At 39.9% G+C, this 20,694-nt stretch overlaps 1 protein-coding gene across 4 annotated transcripts in view; it reads right to left on the bottom strand.

Moving 5' to 3' along the window:
- Nucleotides 1-7,527: 7,527 nt before the first annotated feature.
- Nucleotides 7,528-20,694, bottom strand: part of tnpo1 (transportin 1) — an 81,920-nt gene continuing 68,753 nt past the window's right edge. The window contains exons 21-25 of one of the 4 annotated variants that reach the window (XM_078396601.1): nucleotides 20,577-20,652; nucleotides 19,430-19,529; nucleotides 17,710-17,784; nucleotides 13,692-13,830; nucleotides 7,528-13,608 (exon numbers count right to left, since the gene is read on the bottom strand). In XM_078396601.1, coding sequence (XP_078252727.1) covers nucleotides 13,723-13,830; nucleotides 17,710-17,784; nucleotides 19,430-19,529; nucleotides 20,577-20,652 — 359 coding nt within the window. In that variant the 3' untranslated portion in view covers nucleotides 7,528-13,608; nucleotides 13,692-13,722. Of the gene's footprint in view, nucleotides 13,831-17,709; nucleotides 17,785-19,429; nucleotides 19,530-20,576; nucleotides 20,653-20,694 lie in introns of those variants that run through there. The other 3 variants (XM_078396602.1, XM_078396600.1, XR_013547099.1) reach the window with 3 other exon arrangements.

Below are 20,694 nucleotides of genomic sequence, written 5' to 3'. Positions count from 1 at the left end.
ACCTTTTCTTTAGCGGCAATTATTCGTTTATGTTGCACACTGCAATTAATACAAAGGAAGCAGAGCATGTATTAAATTAAGCAAATGTATTTTTAGTTCGAGGTGTATAGGTACATCTGGATGGCAGTGTAAACTGTGAAGAGGATGCTATGAGGATGCAAGGTGATTTGGACACGTTGGGTGAGTGACAGATGTAGAATAATGTGGATAAATGTGAGATCCACTTTGGTGGCAAGAACAGGAAGGCAGATTATTATCTGAATGGTGCCAGGTTAGGAAAAGGGGAAGTACAAGACCTGAATGTAAGCATGCAGGTGAAACAGGCAGTGAAGAAAGCTAATGGCATGTTGGCCTTCATAACAAGAGGAGTTGCTTATAGAAGCAAAGAGGTCCTTCAACAGTTGTACAGGGCCCTGGTGAGACCACACCTGGAGATTTGTGCAGATTTGGTCTCCTAATTTGAGGAAGGACATTTTTGCTATTGAGGGTGCAGCGTAGGTTCACAAAGTTGATTCCCGGGATGGCAGGACTGTCATATGATGAAAGAATGGAGCGACTGAGTTTGTATTCACTGGAATTTAGAAGGATGAGAGGGGATCTTATAGAAACATATAAAGTTATTAAGGGATTGGACACGATAGATGCAGGAAACATGTTCCCGATGTTGGAGGAGTCCAGAACCAGGGGCCACAGTTTAAGAATAAGGGTAGGCCATTTAGAACTGAGATGAGGAAAAAGAAAATTCACGCAGCGTTGTGAATTTGTGGAATTCTCTGCCTCAGAAGGCAGTGGAGGCCGATTCACTGGATGCATTCAGGAGAGAGTTAGATAGATCCCTTAGGGTTAGCGGAATCAAGGGGTATGGGGAGAAGGCAGGAACGGGATACTGATTGTGGATGATCAGCCATGATCACATTGAATGGCGGAGCTGGCTCGAAGGGCCAAATGGCCTACTCCTGCACCTCTTGTCTATGTATCTATGAAAAGTTTTATTACCATTCCTGGTGACCTCAGAAGCTGATTTTAAGAGTTACTATGTTAAACATAGGTCACGCGAGGTCACGGGTGTTACATTAGAGGTTTGAGAAGCACAAATTGCAATTACGTTTTAAACCAATTTACTTGACCTTTTAACAAGGTTGTCGGGCACCAACCATGTTGACATGGATGGTTATATTACTATGAGGTAGTACTTGAGAGGGATCTCTCATATGCAACACTGTGGCATACAAGTAGACACTGCTGCCAGATCCAGGTTCATTGCACACTTCCAGCACTGGGTGTGGAGTTTGCACCACCTGGATGTGGAGTTATTACCACCTGGAGGCTTGTTAGGCATTACTGTATTCTTTCACATCTCAGAGATATGCTGATAAGTCAATTAGCTTCTGCTAGTTACCCCTAAGCATAGGAGTGCAGCAAAGAGGAGTCTATAAGCATGAGGAGAATAGATAGTTGAATAAATAAACCTGACCCATAAATCCGACTGTACAAAATACCAGGAGCAGCAAAACTTCAATGATCCAGATCCATTCCTATGGACATTGTATGAAACATTAGTCATAGATTAATACAGTGTGGAAACAGGCTCTTCGGCCCAACTTGCCCACACCGACCAACATGTCCCAGCTACACTGGTCCCACCTGCCCGCGTTTGGTCCATATCCCTCCAAACCTGTCCCATCCATGTACCTGTCTGTTTCTTAAACGTTGAGATAGTCCCTACCTCAACTACCTCCTCCGGCAGACACAAAATGCTGGACTAACTCAGTGGGTCAGGCTGCCCGCCCCGCTGAGTTACTCCAGCATTTTGTGTCTACCTTCGATTTAAATCAGCATCTGCAGGGGGTTTTTCCTATACCTCCTCTGGCAGCTTGTTCCAAACACCCACCACCCTTTCTGTGTAAAAGTTACCCCTCAGATTTCTATTAAATCTTTTCCCCTTTATCTTCAACCTCTGTCCTCTGATCCTCAATTCACCTACTCTGGGCAAGAGACTGTGCATCTACCCAATCTATTCCTCAACTTCAGAGAGAAAAAAAATGTAATAGAGGATTTGAAAACAGATTCCCCCCTGAAAGCAATACATATTCAAATTGTGCACTATTACCTTATGCATACAAACTCAAACTCACTCTAGACTATTCAGGGAAAAAAGTTAAATTATTTGCACAAGAGCAAACACCAAGCTGAAATCATTTCCTCAATGACATTTCTGCTTTGCAACAGCTTTATAAGAGAATCCTTCAAATTCACATAGTCGTTCCAATCTTTAAAGCAGCAGCATCTGGGTAAAGGCCATATCCTGCTCCTTCAAAACAATATGCCACTAGCATCGCTTTAAAAGAGCTCCACCAGACAGTGTTCATGAGAAGTTTGTACTCTGTCTTGATCAGTTCCTAGTCTAGGACTGTCCACAAGTAAATAACAGGGTCTAAATAGGAGTGGAGGCAAGAGAGGCCTAACTGCAATCTGCAGTCTCCATAGCACTTACTTCATACACACTTGATATCACACGACACAATCAAGCTATTATGCCTTTCCTCTAGACACTTGGTTTTTACAGGAAATTTGGCATCCTGTAACATAATACAATAATGGACAGCAATTCTGCTCCAGCAAGAGGAAATCCTGTGCCATAAGGGCCTCTTGGCAACAGTAAATGAAGTAACATCAGAAAGGTCAGGTTAAAAATGGTAATTTTCCTTCGCAAAAAGGATACAAGCAGCCTCTAGGTAACAATCAGGTTTCCCTTTACAAACCTCCAGATGTCAAGTTTAAAGTCAGAGCTGTACAGCACAGATACAGGGCAGTCTGCCCACCTTATCCATGTCAATGCCCACCTTGTCCATGCCAACCAAGTTGGCAGTCACCATACTGTGCTACTCCCATTTGTCTGCCCATAGCCCTCTCAATTCCTATCTGTTCAAATGTCTTTTAAAAGCAATTGTACAAACTCAACTCATTCCAGATAGGGACTACCCTCCCCCAGTGAGAAAGTTGCCTATTGACCTTCTTAAATATCTCCCCTCTCACCTTAAGCCTATGCTCTCCAATTTTAGAATTCATATCCTTCCTGCTTAGTCACCCCATCCTACTCACTTATCTAAATCTGCCAGCACAACTCTCCATTCCCTTCTTCTTCATGCAGGTCCAACATCATCTTCAATCGACCCCAATATCACTAATCCTACCTTCGCAGAAGCCATATTTGGATCTGGCAGTACAAAACAGTACATCATGGGATACTATTGACCTCCAGCAGGAGCAATGCACACTGCCTCAATATGTAGCCACCAGGTCTTAAACAATAGACAATAGGTGCAGGAGTAGGCCATTCAGCCCTTCGAGCCAGCACCACCATTCAATGTGATCATGGCTGATCATTCGCAATCCGTACCCCGTTCCTCCCTTCTTCCCATACCCACTGACTCCGCTATCCTTAAGAGCTCTATCTAGCTCTCTCTTGAATGCATTCAGAGACTTGGCCTCCACTGCCTTCTGAAGCAGTGAATTCCACAGGTTTACAACACTCTGACTGAAAAAGTACTTCCTCATCTCCGTTCTAAATGGCCTACCCCTTATTCTTAAACTGTGGCCCCTGGTTCTGGACTCCCCCAACATTGGGAACATGTTTCCTGCCTCTAACGTGTCCAACCCCTTAATAATCTTATATGTTTCGATAACATCCCCTCTCATTCTTCTAAATTCCAGTGTATACAAGCCTAGCTGATCCACTCTTTTAATATACGACAGTCCCGCCATTCCAGGAATTAACCTAGTAAACCTACGCTCAACAGCAAGAATATCCGTCCTCAAATTTGGAGACCAAAACTGCACACAGTACTCCAGGTGCAGTCTCACTAGGGCCCTATACAACTGCAGAAGGACCTCTTTGCTCCTATACTCAACTCATCTTGTTATGAAGGCTAACATTCCATTGGCTTTCTTCACTGCCTGCTATACCTACATGCTTCCTTTCAGTGACTGATGCACTAGGACACCAAGATCTCGTTGTACGTCCCCTTTTCCTAACTTGACACCATTCAGATAATAATCTGCCTTCTTATTCTTCCCACCAAAGTGGATAATCTCACACTTATCCACATTAAACTGCATCTGCCATGGCATATCCCTCATACCATTAAGGGTTCAAATGTGGCTCCATATAGAGGGCAGAAGGGCAGGCCAGGAGGAGCATCAGGTGTTCCCAAAAAACATTTTGGTCCTGGTTTAGTGAGACCAGTAAAAACAGCATGCAATAGCCTCAATTAAACAACCTACAACAAACAGCTAATTTCAAAGCTCCGTCATCCCACCACATCCTGTTATGAAAAGTTGTGGACAATTAAACAGCACTTCCTTGCCTGTTAAAAGTTAGCAGATCCACAAACACCGTCATTCACAATGATGACCAGACCCAACATGTAACTGCTAAAGGACAAGGTGAAGCATTCACTATCATTTTCAATCAGATGTGCTAAACAGGTAATTCAACTCTGCTCTACCCCACCATTGCAGATGCTAGCCCTTCGGTCAATTGAATTCTCTCCATTATGATGACCAGAAACAGCTGAACACAGGAAGCAGCAAAGAGAAGTCTCAGTCTGAAGAAGGGTCTCGACCCGAAACGTCACCCATTCCTTCTCTCCCGAGATGCTGCCTGACCTGCTGAGTTACTCTAGCATTTTGTGAATAAGTCTCTAGGTAATGTCAGTCATACAGCCTGGAAGCAGGCACTTCGGCCCAATTTGTCTGCAACGACCAACATGCCCCTTCTGCACCAGTCCCACATCCCTCCAAACCTATCCCAGTTATGTTTTTAAAAAAATGTTGTGATAATGCATGCCGCTAATACTTTCTCTGGCAGCTCATTCCATATTCCTACCTCCCTTTGCGGGGAAAAAATACTCAATCTTACCCACCAAATCTATGTCCTCTGGCTCTTGATTTCCCCTAATCTGGGTAAAAGACTCTGCATTTACCCTAGCTATTCCTCTCAATCTTATTATCACCGCTCATCCTCGTGCGCTGAAAGAAATGATGTCTTGGCTATAGCGCTGCCAAACTGGCTGTCTCAAGTCAAGCTCCTTTTGGAATAACTCAGCAGATCAGGCATCTTTAGAGAACATAGATAGGTGATGTTTCGGGTTACCCATGCATGTTTTTCAGAGATGTTGCCTGACCCAGAGGGTCTGAGCTAGAGGCAAAGGTTGAGTAGGCTGGGACTCTATTCCTTGGAGCGCATGAGGATGAGGGGGCATCTTATAGAGGTGATCATGAGAGGGATCGATTGGGGCGATGCAGTGTCTCTTGCCCAGAGTAGGTGAATCGAAGACCAGTGAACATAAGTTTAAGGTGAAGGGGGAAAGATTTAGTAGAAATCTGAGGGGTAACCTTTTTACAAAAAAAAGGTGGTGGATGTATGGAACAAGCTGCCAGAGGAGGAAGTTGAGGCAGGGACCATCCCAACATTTAAAAAGCAGTTAGACAGGTACATGGAAAGGAAAGGTTTGGAGGGATATGGACCAAATGCTGGCAGGTGGAACTAGTGTAGCTGGGACATGTTGGCAGGTGTGGGCAAGTTGGGCCTAACGGCCTGTTTCGCTGAGTTACTCCAGCATTTTGTCTTATTTTTGTAAAGCAGAATCTGCAGTTCTTTACTTATACAAAACTGAGTTACCTGACCAAGTGGAAAATTGGCGATGAGTCTTCCAAATTACTGTCAGCACCAGACCCCACCACAACCTGGGTGCAAAGATGAGCTTAGTTCCCAAGGTGAGGCATCAAGGCAGAATTTGACTGTATGGCACCAAGGCGATCTGGCAAAACTGATGTTAATAGGCATCAAGGATAAAGCTCTCCAAGTAGTCAAACTTTGCATAAACCTGGTTGTGGTTGACAGAAGTCCCAGACCCATGACATCACTACAGGAAGTCTCAGACCTGTGCCTTAAGACCAAAGATTCTTATTCTGCTTCATTGTGATCTTACTTCCATTATAAAGTCAGAAACGAGAACGGTTGCTGGTGAATGTGCAACAATCTTCTGTTTGCAACTGCTCCGCAAATGAAGTAGTTTCCTTGAATATAGCATGTAGACAACATTCAGGCATGGGCTGCTAAATGACAAGTAACAAGGGACCCACCTAACCTGTTCAACCAAGGGTGAAGATCATGCCTGGATTTTGGGAAAGACTGTAGATGGTGTTTGGGATTCGTCAATTAATTTCAATTTGTAAATGTGTTTTTGTTTTTTATGTTTCGTTGCTCGAAAGGCATAAATGTACATAGCCATAATGTTGCTCTTTGATGAAACTCTCGGAAACTCCATGGTGATGGTCGTTGTTCTGGTCATCAATGGGCTGAATGATGAAACTAAAATGGTTTCTGATTCAAAACAATTTCTCAAGCAATTTTTCCCATCCAAAAAATGATTTTAGTTTAGTTACATCATACAAAATTAAGCAAGTTTGTAAGGGATCAGAATATTCCACTTAAGCGATTCATATATCTAAAGATTGCACAATGCATTCAGCAATGTTTGATTCACTAAAACAGACTGTCATGAACCCCATATTTTCTGCTATGATGTTTAACCATTCAAATGTAAGATAATTAATTCCTACCCAAGGACAGTTTGTATCAATAAAATTGATAGTATTGCCTTGTAAACAACTTAGTTAAAAGATCTAGTCCATCTTAAGATAAATATCCATTGAAGTTATTCTAATACATGCCAGCATTTTCAATGCGCATCAATAGGGCGACATGGTGGCGCAGCGGTAGATTTGCTGCCTTACAGTGAATGCAGCGCTGGAGACTCAGGTTCGATCCTGACTACGGGCGCTGTCTGTACGGAGTTTGTACGTTCTCCCCGTGACCTGCGTGGGTTTTCTCAGAGATCTTCGGTTTCCTCCCACACTCCAAAGACGTACAGGTATGTAGGTTAATTGGCTGGGCAAATGTAAAAATTGTCCCTAGTGGGTGTAGTTAATGTGCGGGGACCGGTGGGCCGAAGGGCCTGTTTCTGCGCTGTATCTCTAAATCTAAAAAAAATCTTAGACTCCCTCAATTCCATATTGGAAACAATATGCTTGTTTTCAAGCAAATTCAGTGATAGGATGGAGTCTTGTATACACTGACATCAAGGATCTACAATTTATATTCTTGCAAATCTGCACGGTCAAGATCCCTATAAGGATTTTTTAAATAAAATCAATTGAAAACATTTCTATATCAATGTCAAAAATGTGAGCAGAATTTATATTTGTTTGTTCATAGGTCCTATCAATTCTCATACATATTACATAGATTAGTGGTTAGTGACAACTGGTGGAAATTTTAACCTTCCAACATGGAACAGTATTGCAACACAGCACAATTACCCACTTTATAACCAAGGAGTGAGTGTTTTAGGAGGAGTTGTGGGGTTGGCAAAGTCATACAAACAACTAGGCTAATTCACCTTCCCAAAACTAATTCAGTAACTATCCCCAAGTGACTGCATTTCTAGAATGCTGCAGATGAAAACCAGAACTCAACTGTCAGCTTTAAGGTGATTTATTTTGAACATACATTTCCTAGCAGTGGTTAACATTAACATCCACTAGTTAACTACAATTTACAAACTAACATTTATCATTACAAAAACTACATAAGATCAATACAATATATATTCTCTGCATGATCCAAAATATTTGGTGGCCCCAAAAACTTTCTTCAAAATTCAGCAGCTTATCAAAAATTAAAACCATATTTTTATTCCAAATGAAGTTTTGTCAAGTTTACTCAGAAACAGACTTCCAAGAAATGTTGCTTATATTCATTGGGCTTGAAGGAGGTGCAGGAGAGGTTTAAGGACAAATTCTAACATCACATTACTTGTGTGTGAAGCTCTCTTTTTTACAAAAAAGATCCTTTGGTCATTATATCCAGAAATCTCCCATGCATAATTGCATTTACTTCTCAATTCTAAAATTTACCATGATAGCTAATGGCTGTCAACCCCTCTAACTAGCCCATAACCTAGAATATCACCACAGAAGTTAGAGACTATTGTCTTTTTAAGCTGTTAGCAATAGCAGGGAATGAAGACCAAAGTGCCACTAAGCCATCACTGCTTTTGTATTGAAAAATTAAAGTCACTTTCAAAATATCTTGAACATTTACAGTATTGTACTTCAGAACTGTCACATTCAGCTACATTAACAAATTATCCACATCATTCTTCACAGGTCCCAATTACAATGCAGTAATACACAATTCAAATTTAGACACTGATAAAACAGTTTAATGCAAACTTTATGCAATTTTTAATTCAAAATCCTTAACATATTATGGCTGCAGGAAGTTGGAGGCTATTGTTTTCTTTAACCATCAATACTGCAGAATGGATCATGTGGAAAATGTGCAAGTGAATACAACACCAAGTTCCATTTCAGATGATGACCATTTTTCAAACAAAGTAAAATCATGTGAGTGGATAAAGTGGTGTAAAGGAAGATTGACTTGAATCATCTATCATTGCTAAATAATGCATTGTTAGAACCCTTCAAGAGGGAAGCACATACAGGAAGGGAAGGTAAAAAGCTTATATAAAAAACAGTTAAATGCTGACCTGAGATTTCTACAACAAAAATATTCAAGTAGAAAAAATACATCAAGAGCAGCGGCCGTTTCTGCAAGGACAGCACACAAAGAGCACTCCATTCAGTGAGGAGCAGACAAATCAAGCCGTGCTTTCGCATACCAAAAAGGCAGATACTCTGGAATGTGATGAGACTAATTCTCATGACTTCAACATTTTTCCAACACTCAAAACCATATGATACATCTACAGTGAACAACCATAATGTGCTGTATATCCCATGATGCATTTAGTTTGTGCAAAAATGTTCATATTCTTACATTTTTGATTGGTGTAGGGAATTATTCTGACAGAACACATCTGTCGTTTTCAATAACCTCAGCAATATGGATGTAGTTTCATTTTTTGTTTTACATGTGCACTTTTAAATAGGAGGCTGTAATCAATCTTAATCATGCACCAACAATGCATTGTGCATGCATATTTCAAAATAATTCAGCTTTTTCATTTTCAGTTTTTAAGTTTCTCCAAGAATTTCATAAATTGATTTAAATCCGGGAGTGAAACGGGGAAATAAATGTAAGATTCCAATTTCTAGGTTAAAATCAGGGAGCAAAGGAGGATGTGCATACATTCCCCAACTGTCTCTGTAACTGGGTGCAAGCAAGTACTTTAAAATGTTATGAACGTTGATAATAGGCTATAAGAACTCAGTAAAATTAATTTAAATGAACAGGATTCTGCGAATTAAATTTCTCGGCACAAAATATTCATCACACTTAACTGAATAAAATTAAAATGTTACAATCCATAGTTGCGTGAATTTGTTAAAGCAGTTTTCAACATCACACCTTAACATACTTCTCAATTCTAATTTGAAATGAGCTTGTTTAAACTGTGTAACATAAAGTAGACAGAACAGTATGATGTTCTACATGTAAAGAGTGCTTCAGTTCAGAGAACCATTTAACTACATCACCTGCTCTGTATTTTAACAGCAAGTGCTTGAATAGCATAACAAATGTCTGACTAATTCACCTGAAACATTAGCTCTGTTTCCCTCTGCACAAATGTTGACCAACCCAAGTATTTCCAGCATTCTCTGTTAAGTGATTATTTATCAGAAGCTCAGTTAAGTGAGACATTGCAAAGTGCTATTTGGGATTCTAACTCATTTTAGAAAAAACACTATATACATATGTAACATTTGTTCAATTATTAATTTTAGAAGCTCAGACATATGAATATATTTTGCTAGCAAATTGCCAATTCACTTACATTGGATTTTTAGGTTTTAATTACAAGGTATACCAGAGGGGAAATAAGAGAAAAATACTGCATTATTTGTCATTTCCACACAGACACCAGAATGAGACACATGTAGCGATTCATGTAAATTTCCATTATGGCCTGAATTTTTAAATGAAGAAACAACAAAAACTGAAAACGAAGACAAAATGCAAGTAATAACAGCAGAGCTAAATTCTGTTTGCTCCGTTCTTTCCAAAGTGCTTGAAATAGTTGTAATTTGGGATATTACAAACCAATTACGTAGAGGTTGCACGCGAATAAAATTGGAGTTTTAGGCATTCAGATGAAGGTCAAATGGGGCAATTACAAATAAAGTACCCTGTCCTCAGACTGTTCAGTTTGTCTGCAAAAGGTTTGCTGAGGAAATAAATTTGTCAAAGAAAATAGGCTTATGCTAATAACTGTGGATTTCCCCAGTCAGTCTTTGAAATACTGAATTTAGGTTTGAAGTTATTGGTGTTCAAATCTGAATACTGCTGGTCGTTGCAAAAAAGGACATAAAACATGCCTTCTGAGCACTTCTGTTTGCCTGTTCTATCAACATGATTTTAACCATGATTATACCTGGTTAGTTTATCTCATTAAGCACATGATAAAGATGTATTCAACTGCTAGTGGATTTTGATATAACAATATTATTTTTAAAACTGATCTGGTAACTTGCACATTTTAGGTCTTTGGAACAGAATTAAATATTTCAATTACTTAAATAGGTGGTCTTATCGGGAGGTTGAGAAATATAAACATTTATGTACTAAAACATTTGGAACACTGTTTTAGTATAAAAATTGTTTTGAGTTAGAAAAAAATAAGATTAAAAGAACAGGGATAAAGGGAGAATCACAAGCAAAAACATTTGATTTTAGCACTTATAGTTTAATATTACAGTAATAAAATTACTCCTGACATACCAACAGCTGCATTACTGCAATATTAGTGTTTTCTTCACAAAATGAATGGCCAGAGTGTCTATAATTCAAGCAAGGAATCTCATTTGTCAAATCTGATCTTTACTTTCTCCCCTCCTCAAAAACCCTCCATCCCAGGGAAGTACATATGTTTGTAATTCTATCCCAAACTGTTGCAATACTGTAACTTTTATTCCTAAACATTGAAGAGATTTAAGGCCAAATAACTGCGGAAGTTTTAATTTTGTTTTACTAGTGATACAAATTTAAGAGGAAATTTTATTTCTGATTAGGTAATTTCTGACCCGAAGAAAATACCCTTTGATACCAGAAGCACATTCACCTTTTTGGAATCAACTGAAGGTACGGAGCAGAAATGTTTCTTTTGGTTTAAAACTATGACAACATGCAAATACATTTCTCCTAGATTAGCTTCTAGCAGCAGCTAAGGAGTTGTTTGTAATAACCTGAGCAATTATTTTTTCTAATCATTTATGAATTAGCAATTAAAGTATACTACATGGAAATTTATGAATCTGGCACTTATGGAAATGGCCATGCAAGTTGATGCGACCTTACTGAAGTGTTAAGTTAACCAGCATATTAAAGGGTCTGTATATAATATGCAGTCGTTATGAAAAACTAAATGCCAAGCTTGTCCAATCACTTTCCACACGGCAAAGTCAAGGAATGTATAAACGGCATTATTTCATGCAAAGTTTTAAAAAACGACAATCCACAATGAAGTGCAAAGCACACTGTCTCTACAGAATTTCGTGCTACAATCTCAGTCTCTCTCTCAGCACACGCACACACACTCAAAGCCTGTGTTTTTTCAGTGCATTAGTTATTTCATTCATTGCACACAAAACTTCAAAGCAAGCAGCAAAAATCAGCCAAACATTCAGTCTTTTCTCCTCGTCTGGTGTAGCAAAATATGTGATGGAGGAAAACTTAAAAATATAAAAAGCTGTCAGGGCTTTTTAATCATTAAAATTATTTGCTGTATATCTTAATCTAGCCTTGCAGCCTCCAGAAGTAGTGCAGCACTCCATACTCTGACCAGCAGAGTTGCTGATTTCCCTGGGGGAGGGTGTGTCCCATCTGAAAAATAATTCTAACCATCATGGGATCAGACAGTTAACGTATTACAAAAGACTCACACATTACAAAGGTCAAGTGTACCAGTTTTTGTTTTCCACATTCACAGTACATAATAATAAAAAAATAAAAAAAGATTTACAACAAAATACACGTTAGGGGAAAGGGACAGAATTCAATGTAAAAGGATTTATTTACACAAAGGAGTATAGAAAGCAACATAAAGTGGAACAAATTAAAGGAAACGGATCCATTTCATTTTGTACTCCTGCAGCTTTAATGGCACAAAGGGCCACCAATGTGCCAATTTTTGTTTCATATATTTCAGATTGAAATTTTGACCTATCCTGCTTAAGGACAGTATTGCATGAGATCACGCTTTGAACAGAATTATTACCAATCAAGTCTGATTAAAACACTAAATAAAGCAAACTTTTCTCTTACACGTACATTTTCCTTATATGTCATCTAATTATGCAGCCTTTGATTGCCTTACTACATAATTCTTTTATGGAGGTTCTATAATTTCAATAGTATATAACCATGCAAAAAGCACATCACACTGACAGCACAAAGGCAACAGATTTGCATGGAGATTTCAACTTTCTACATTGTGCAGGTTACACAATAACAATCTTAACCCTAGTGGATCCTAAAGATACTTCAAATCCTTATAAACTGGTTATACCTATGAATAACCTTAACAGAAATTAAAATCCTATATGAAAAACCTTGGTAATATTGTTGAGCTGTACCACTAGAAGGATTCTAGTGGGAAAGAAACCATACCATTTCCACTCTCTATGATGCACGCATGCTAGCTCAATGTCTCACTAAACAAAGCAGCCTTACTCCTAACCACAGTGAACCAAGTTACATGCCTGTACCTTAAATCGAACATGTACACTACAAAGATGTTTAGAAAGAAAAATCTTAACTATGGCATTTTTAACCAATTACTTATACTATCTTTTGTGTTTTTAATGCAAAACTATGTCAAAAGATATGTCAAACCTTAACCAATATGCACGTACCACTCAGTGAAAAAAAAACTATTTTAGGGTTTCCCAAGCTATTTTTGGTTGTTACCAATCGTTAGTTATTCACTATGACTGAAACTGTTATTTAATCAGAAACTTAAATCTTCATAGCTATGATTTTACATAGGTGTTCGCTATCTTGGAAACAAGCTGCTCTTTTGAATTGCACTAACACTGTCATTTTTAGCTCTCCTAAATTCATGCAAAAACCTATTAATCCCCAAGTGTTTCCTTAATTCTTACCTTCAGCCTTAGTCTGTATGCAAAACCCCCATGTCTCTGGCTGTCGACTTTTAACCTAATGATTATGATTTTCTCTCTGCAATTAAACCCACTTCTGAAGCCTACATAACTGCATTTGTTGCATTTTCCCTTTGTCAGAAACATGATGTTTATGGATCAGATGTCTTCCTTTGTTTCTTCTCTTCTGGTGTAAAGCTCTAAAAAGAAGAGACAAATGTCCATCGAGAAAGACTTCAGGGTTTAACGTTCCCCCAATGTCGACTGAACAGTGCGACGGCTAAACACCTCCCTCCCACCCGTCCCAGTAGGGTTGGGATTGTACTATATGTCCCACTGGTTTACCCTTCCCCCCCCGTAAAGGGTAACTTTTTTTCCCTGGGTGCAGAGGCTCCCTATGGACTTCCCAGCTTGAAAGACCTGTAGAGACAAAGAAAACGATTTTACACATTCGACAGACACGAGCTCCAAATTCTGTTCAAAGAATACACTTTAGAAATTACCACCAATATAAGTTGACAACAGCATACACAGCTAGACTCCATAATATGCAGCAAGGCGTTCCTTCAAAGGTGGTGGGAACTGGTCTGAAAAACGGTTCCAATTCTCATCCCCAATTTGATTTTTAAAGCCATGAAGTATCTAAAATGGGGAGGAAACAAAAAAAAAAATCCGATTTAAATCATGCAGCAGCGACTTTAGTAACAGAAGTATGCACCATAAATCAAGTGTTTGTGAGCTTTACCCAACTAAACTGGAAGTCTTGTTAGTAATTGTTGGCTGCTTTCAGCACAATCATGAGTTTAAACTTAACTTAAAATTGCACTGAAGGTTCCTTGTACAAAATATTCAAATAGCGGTGTAGGTTTGTTTTTCCCAACTATTCCTCATTGGTTCAAATTTCTTCCATAATCATCCCATTGAAAAAAAAAAAGAAAAATGCCTGCAACCCCACAACAGCCTGCAAATTAATCCGCTCATCTCCTAAATGCTCATTCATTTGCATGAAACTTTACTGAAGTCAGGCGTTTATTAACTAGGGAGGGCCACAACCTACAGGGGGTAGCCGTTAAACTAGTCTCTTGTGGCTGACCACAAAACCACAGGTAGACCACAGGCTACAGGGAGAAGGCACTGAGCCAAGCCCTGCTCGGAGAACCCGGAGGTCCGGGGCTTAGAAGGGGAAACCCGCTGAGCCAACCGTGCTTATCCCCCGAAGACCATAGAGCAGGAGGATGGAGCCGGAAATGACGGATACAACCATATAACCATATAACAACTACAGCACGGAAACAGGCCCGTTCGGCCCTACCAGTCCACGCCGACCACTCTCTCTGACCTAGTCTCATCTACCTGCTCTCAGACCATAACCCTCTAATCCCCTCTTATCCATATACCTATCCAATTTACTCTTAAATAATAAAATCGAGCCTGCCTCCACCACTTCCACCGGAAGCCCATTCCATACAGCCACCACCCTCTGAGTAAAGAAGTTACCCCTCATGTTACCCCTAAACGTTTGTCCCTCAATTCTGAAGCTCTGTCCCCTTGTTGGAATCTTCCCCACTCTCAAAGGGAAAAGCCTACCCACGTCATCTCTGTCCGTCCCTCTTAAATTTTTTAAAACCTCTATCAAGTCCCCCCTCAACCTTCTACGCTCCAAAGAATAAAGACCCAACCTGTTCAACCTCTCTCTGTAGCTTAAGTGCTGAAACCCAGGCAAACCGGAGAAGAGAGAGGCCAACAAGAGAGGAGAGGGAACTGGGGTCTGGCCTACCATGTCCTCGAGGTTGGCTGCGAGGCACTCCCCCGGGGCACAAAGGTGGACGGGCGAGAAGAGGGATATTGGTTCGCAGGTCGACCGGCATGTCCAAGGGAAGGCGACGTCTGGAGACCCGCAGCAGCCTGGGGCTTGCTTGGAACAGGCACCATTCATAATAGAGTGTGGACTGGATTTTGAAATATTGTGCCTCTTGCATGCAGGATCAGACGACCATTTGTGTACAATTTGCTAATTGGGGATGTGCTTAGGTATGGTAACATGCTATGGACTGTATGCAAGAAAAGTATTTCACAGTGCGTTTGCACCGCGCATGTGAGAATAAAAGCACCATTGAACCTATATAATTCCAACAGGTTAATTTGCCATCATCACACTATGGTCCATGGTATATTGATGTATGTAAATTGCAGCCTCTTTTCTTATAACACTTTGAAAGCACTGTTCTGATCACAAGACATATATGCAAGCTTCCTTTCGTTTGTACATAATTATACTGAATATGTCCCAAATCTATATACAGCTTTTAAGGTAAGTTGATGAAAAAATCAAATCCATTTTTTAATTGGCTTAAATGTGTGTTTTAAAATTATTTTTTCTTCAGTAAAAATCAACTAATTCCTTAAACCAAACTGAAGACACTACACATAATACTCTGACATTTCCATCACCTCCAACGTGATCCATCAGTCACATCGTCCCATCTTCACTCCTTTCCGCCTTCCATGGAGACCAGTCCCTCTGCAACTCCTTGGTTCACTCGTCCCTTCCCACCTAAACCATCCCTTCCCCAGGTAATTTCTCCTGAAACTGCAAGAGATGCCACACCTGTGCCTACACCTCCTCCCTCGCCTCCACCTGAAACGGCAGCAGCCCTTTCAGGTGAGACAGTGGTTCACATGCACCTCCTCTAACCTCATCTTCTGCTTCCAGTGTTGTCAATGTGACCTCTTGTACATCAGCTAGACCAAGCATGGACTTGGCGATAGTGTCGTTGAACACTTACGCTCGGTCCAGCAAGGTCGACTGGATATCCTGGTTGCTTCCGACGGTGATCTTTCTAATAGACAATAGGTGCAGGAGGAGGCCATTCGTCCCTTCGAGCCAGCCGTTCAATGTGATCATGGCTGATCATTCTCAATCAGTACCCCGTTCCTGCCTTCTCCCCATACCCCCTGACTCCGCTATCCTTAAGAGCTCTATCTTGCTCTCTCTTGAATGCTTTCAGAGAATTGGCCTCCACTGCCTTCTGAGGCAGAGAATTCCACAGATTCACAACTCTCTGACTGAAAAAAAATGTCCTCATCTCAGTTCTAAATGGCCTACCCCTTATTCTTAAACTGTGGCCCCTTGGGCCTCCTCCATTGCCAGAGAGGCGCTACACACAAACTGGAAGAACAGCACCTCATATTCTGGCTTGGGTGGCTTACAACCCAAAGGTACGAACATTGAATTTTCCAATTTTAGGTAACCACTAACCTCACCCCCATTCTCCACCCCCCCCCCCTCCCCATTGTGCCCCACCTTGACTCCCACCTATTTCTCCCTCCTTCCCTCCCCCCGCCCCACCTTTGCTTCGCCCTGGCATCAGAACCTGGAACTCTTCAAACCTGTCTCACACCTACTGTTCTTGGCTCTGGCCTTTGCTCCAACCATCTGACTGTAAAAATACCCACCCCCCATGCCTGTATTGACATATTACCTGCCATACTTTGTCCTGCCTCTCCCATTTTCCAGCTTTCTCCTCTCCCCCCCTCAGTCTGAAGAAAGGTGTCGCCTTAGAATCATAGTCAAACAGTGTTGGAAACAGGACCTTTAGCCCATCGCCCACAGTGACCAACACATCCCATCTACACTAGAGACCTACGTGCCTGCGTTTGGCTCATATCCCTCTAAACCTGTCCTAACTATGTACCTGTCTAATTGCTTCTTAAACATTGCGATAGTCCTTGCCTCAACTACCTCCTCCGGCAGCTCATTCCATACACCCAGCACCCTGTGTGTGAAATCGTTGCCCCTCAGATTCCTATAAAATCTTTCCCCCTTCACCTTAAACCTATGTCCTCTGGTTCTCGATTCCCTAACTCTGGTCGAGGCTCTGTGCGTCTACACGATCTATTCCTCTCGATTTTATACACCTCTATAAAATCACCCCTCATCCTCCTGTGCTCTAGGGAATAGTATCCCAGCCTACTCAACCTCTCCGTATAGCTCATACCCTCGAGTCCTGGCAACATCTTTGTAAATCCTCTCTGCACCCTTTCAAACTAAAGAACATATTTCCTATAACATGGTGCCCAGATCTGAAAACGATACTCTAAATGCAGCCTCACCAATGTCTTATACAATACCAACATGACCTCCCAACTTCTACACTCAATACTCTGACCGATGATAGCCTGAAGGCCAATGTGCCAAATGCCTTTTTGACCACCCCATCTACCTGTGACACCACCTTCAGGGAACTATGTACCTACACCCCCAGATCCCTCTGCTCTACAACACTTCCCAGAACCCTACCATTCACTATATAGGTCCTGCCCATGATAGACTTTCCAAAATGCAACACCTCACATTTCTCTGTATTAAATAACATCAACCATTCCTCAGCCCACCTGGCCAACTGATCAAAATCCTGCTGCAATTTTTGCAATTAGTTGCAAACCTATCCATGTTCTCTAGGGATGCCATCTAACCGTCTGAGTTACTCCAACACTTGGTATCCGAAAAACATTGATTACCTTGTAGAACATATCGCGCAGGTCATCTTTTGGACTGATCCACGATGCTACTGCATCACAGAAAAAAATGAAGTCCTGTAAGAAAATTGGTGAGTAAATGTTATTTGATAGCATTAGGAAGTGTCAAAAGATGTACTAAATGAAAGCAAACATGCACTTGAGATTAATATTCAAGTAAGGTCTTAAATGATTTTGTACAAAATATAAATTTTAAACAGGACAGAAATATCTATACTTTGCCAGCAACCAAATATTTATTTTTGGTGGAAAATCAATTTCCTGGCAGATTGACACCATGCTTGCAATCATGTGAATAATACAACAGCATAAATGATTAAATCCACTAGCTCCCTGTACGTTGTTGGGAGCATACATATTTATTCGAAGGTAGACACAAAATGCTGGAGTAACTCAGCGGACCCTGAAGGGTCCCGACCCATTCCTTCTCTCCCGAGTTGTTGCCTGATCCGCTGAGTTACTCCAGCATTTTGTGTCTACCTTCGATTTAAACCAGCATCTGCAGTTTTTTTCCTATACATATTTATTTCTCCAAAGTAAACAGATTTTAATTCAAAGAACATCTCCACCTTGAATCAGCCCCTGGCTTTGTGCAATGTGTTCACAATGTTGTAAGAGGGGAAACTGTGTAATGGCACTGCCTGTTTCAGTCGTCGTAATATTCTGCCCATTGTTTATCTCATTATAAAAAAGTAATTTGGACATTTATAGTTGGATTGTTACATATCTCAGAAATTTCATCCAGGGGCGAGTTTCTTTTTAATTATCAAGCAAGCTTATGATTGGCTTAGAGTTGTTTTCAAAAACATTCAGGAAACGTTTGGTGTAAAACCATCATCTATAATGCTGTATTTTTTTTAACCACACAAACCCTTCTGCAATATAGCTCTTCTGCAATATAGCTCTTCTGCAATATAGCTCATGCACACCCCAAGGAAGTTCACGTGCTTGATTCAACGCAAAATGTTATTGCACCAATATCCCAAAAACTATCATTGATGACTTCCTGCCTTTTTTTTGCATTTTAGTTTTAGTATCTGTAAGGCTCTAGAAATTACAAAAGTGGCAAATGCACAGTATATGCAAGGTAGCTTGGGCTGTCCTTTTAATTAGTCCACATCTCCTTTTATCACCGCATTTTCATAACCACATTTATTCTTCTAGCCTACTAATGTCTATCAATGTGTCGCGATATACAAATTGAATTGACAAATGCCCCATTTCTCAATTTTTAAACCCTTGTGTAATGTTCTTTAAAGATATTGCATAAGTACGTAAATTCACCATGACATATGTATCGCCAGCAGTTTTAAAACGCAAGCAAGAGACATAAAAATGTTTTGCCAGAGATGCTGTTTATTAATTTTTTTAATCAGAAGAAACGTGGGTGGGTGTGGTGTGTAAAGGCAGCAGGGGCACAGAGAGCAAATTTTGAGAAAATGTAAATCTTCATAAAGTTTACAATGGAATCTTAATTTAGTTTATTGTCACCTGTACCGAGCTACAGTAAAAAGCTTTTTGTATGTGCTAACCAATCTACAAGCATCAGGCATGTTGAACACCATTTCATTTTTTGTTGAAAGACGAAGTCATGACAGAAATTCAAATTTAGTCGTAATATTTTTTACTCCAATTTTTAATCTCATCAAACACCACTGAAAAGTTTGCAATATAACATAAGATTCATAATAATCAATCTCACCTGTACAACTCCTCCTGGATTGACACCAATCATACCGCAAATGCCACGGAAAGCAGAATCTTTCTCTTCATTATCCCTTATGTTTCGTAGGGAAGTACACCTGTTTAATAATTTTGAAAAAAGCTTGTGTATAAACAGAGGTTCTGTACAGATTTTTTTCAATGCACTAAAGCACTGATTGTGACAAAATCCAGGGCATTTAATGGAATTATGTTTATGCTCCTGCCAATTTAACAGCTTGATTTCCTTTTTTACAAATATGACAGCTGTCATAAAAAATCAGTTGAATAAATAATGTTTTTTGTGAAGACATTCTGATATTGTTTTCCTGAGAATACTAAATCGAGAACATTACAATTGTCTTACAAAATTGCTTTAATTTCATTTTGGAAGTATATGCTCAGTCAAGTCATGTCAGTGTCAATTAACTGACAAATTCACAACTGAACACACAAGTTATTAAATGCAAAAAATATGGAGATTAAGACCTTCATGGGTTTTGTAATACTTGATTATTCCATCAAACACCTTCAAACAAATTCCATTTTATAGAATATTATACTTCAGTTAATACATCATTGCAACAATCCCATCCTTTGTCAGAACCCAATTTTTCACTTATAAAGGATTTACTTTAGCCATTCAATTTTAAGCAGCATGTGAAAGACAAATGACTGACTGTACAACAAGGTGGAACACAAGCAGGTATTCATACAAGCTGTATTATACGTTTTATAATACAACAAAGACTTTCACAGTTTGCAAAATATTTGACCTTAAAATTAATAATCGCAGAACATGTTCTCAGCCAACTGAAATTTATTTTTTGTTTATAAAATTTCTGCATGCATTTATCATTGTGTAAATTTTTGATTTTTTAAAATTGTTCATAATCAAGCTTCCCAACACAGCAAGCATGTGACAATCTTATCCCATGCATCAGTTAGTTGTTAGCCACACAAAAAAAAAATACAATATGACAGTGCTACTGAAAAAAATCACAAACCTGATAGGACAAGATTAGTCACATGGTTGGCAATGGTTAAGGATTGTGAATTTGCAATCAACTGAAAACTATTGCTATAAGTGAAAAGAGATAGAGAAAGAGTGAAGAAAATGAATTAAATAAAGATTGAATAATACACACCAGGGTCTTATAAACTGCTGTAGCATGGGGGCCACCTCTTGAGGACAAACGTAACCAAGACGACCAATTGTTATTGCTACGGTAACGCAATCACGGTTATACACCACCAAACGCCAAC

This window comes from Rhinoraja longicauda, chromosome 3 (genome assembly GCF_053455715.1).
Source record: "Rhinoraja longicauda isolate Sanriku21f chromosome 3, sRhiLon1.1, whole genome shotgun sequence".
In the NCBI taxonomy this organism is placed as follows: domain Eukaryota; kingdom Metazoa; phylum Chordata; class Chondrichthyes; order Rajiformes; family Arhynchobatidae; genus Rhinoraja; species Rhinoraja longicauda.
Note: the sequence above shows the minus strand (reverse complement) of the source record. Positions and strands in the feature narration are given on the sequence as shown.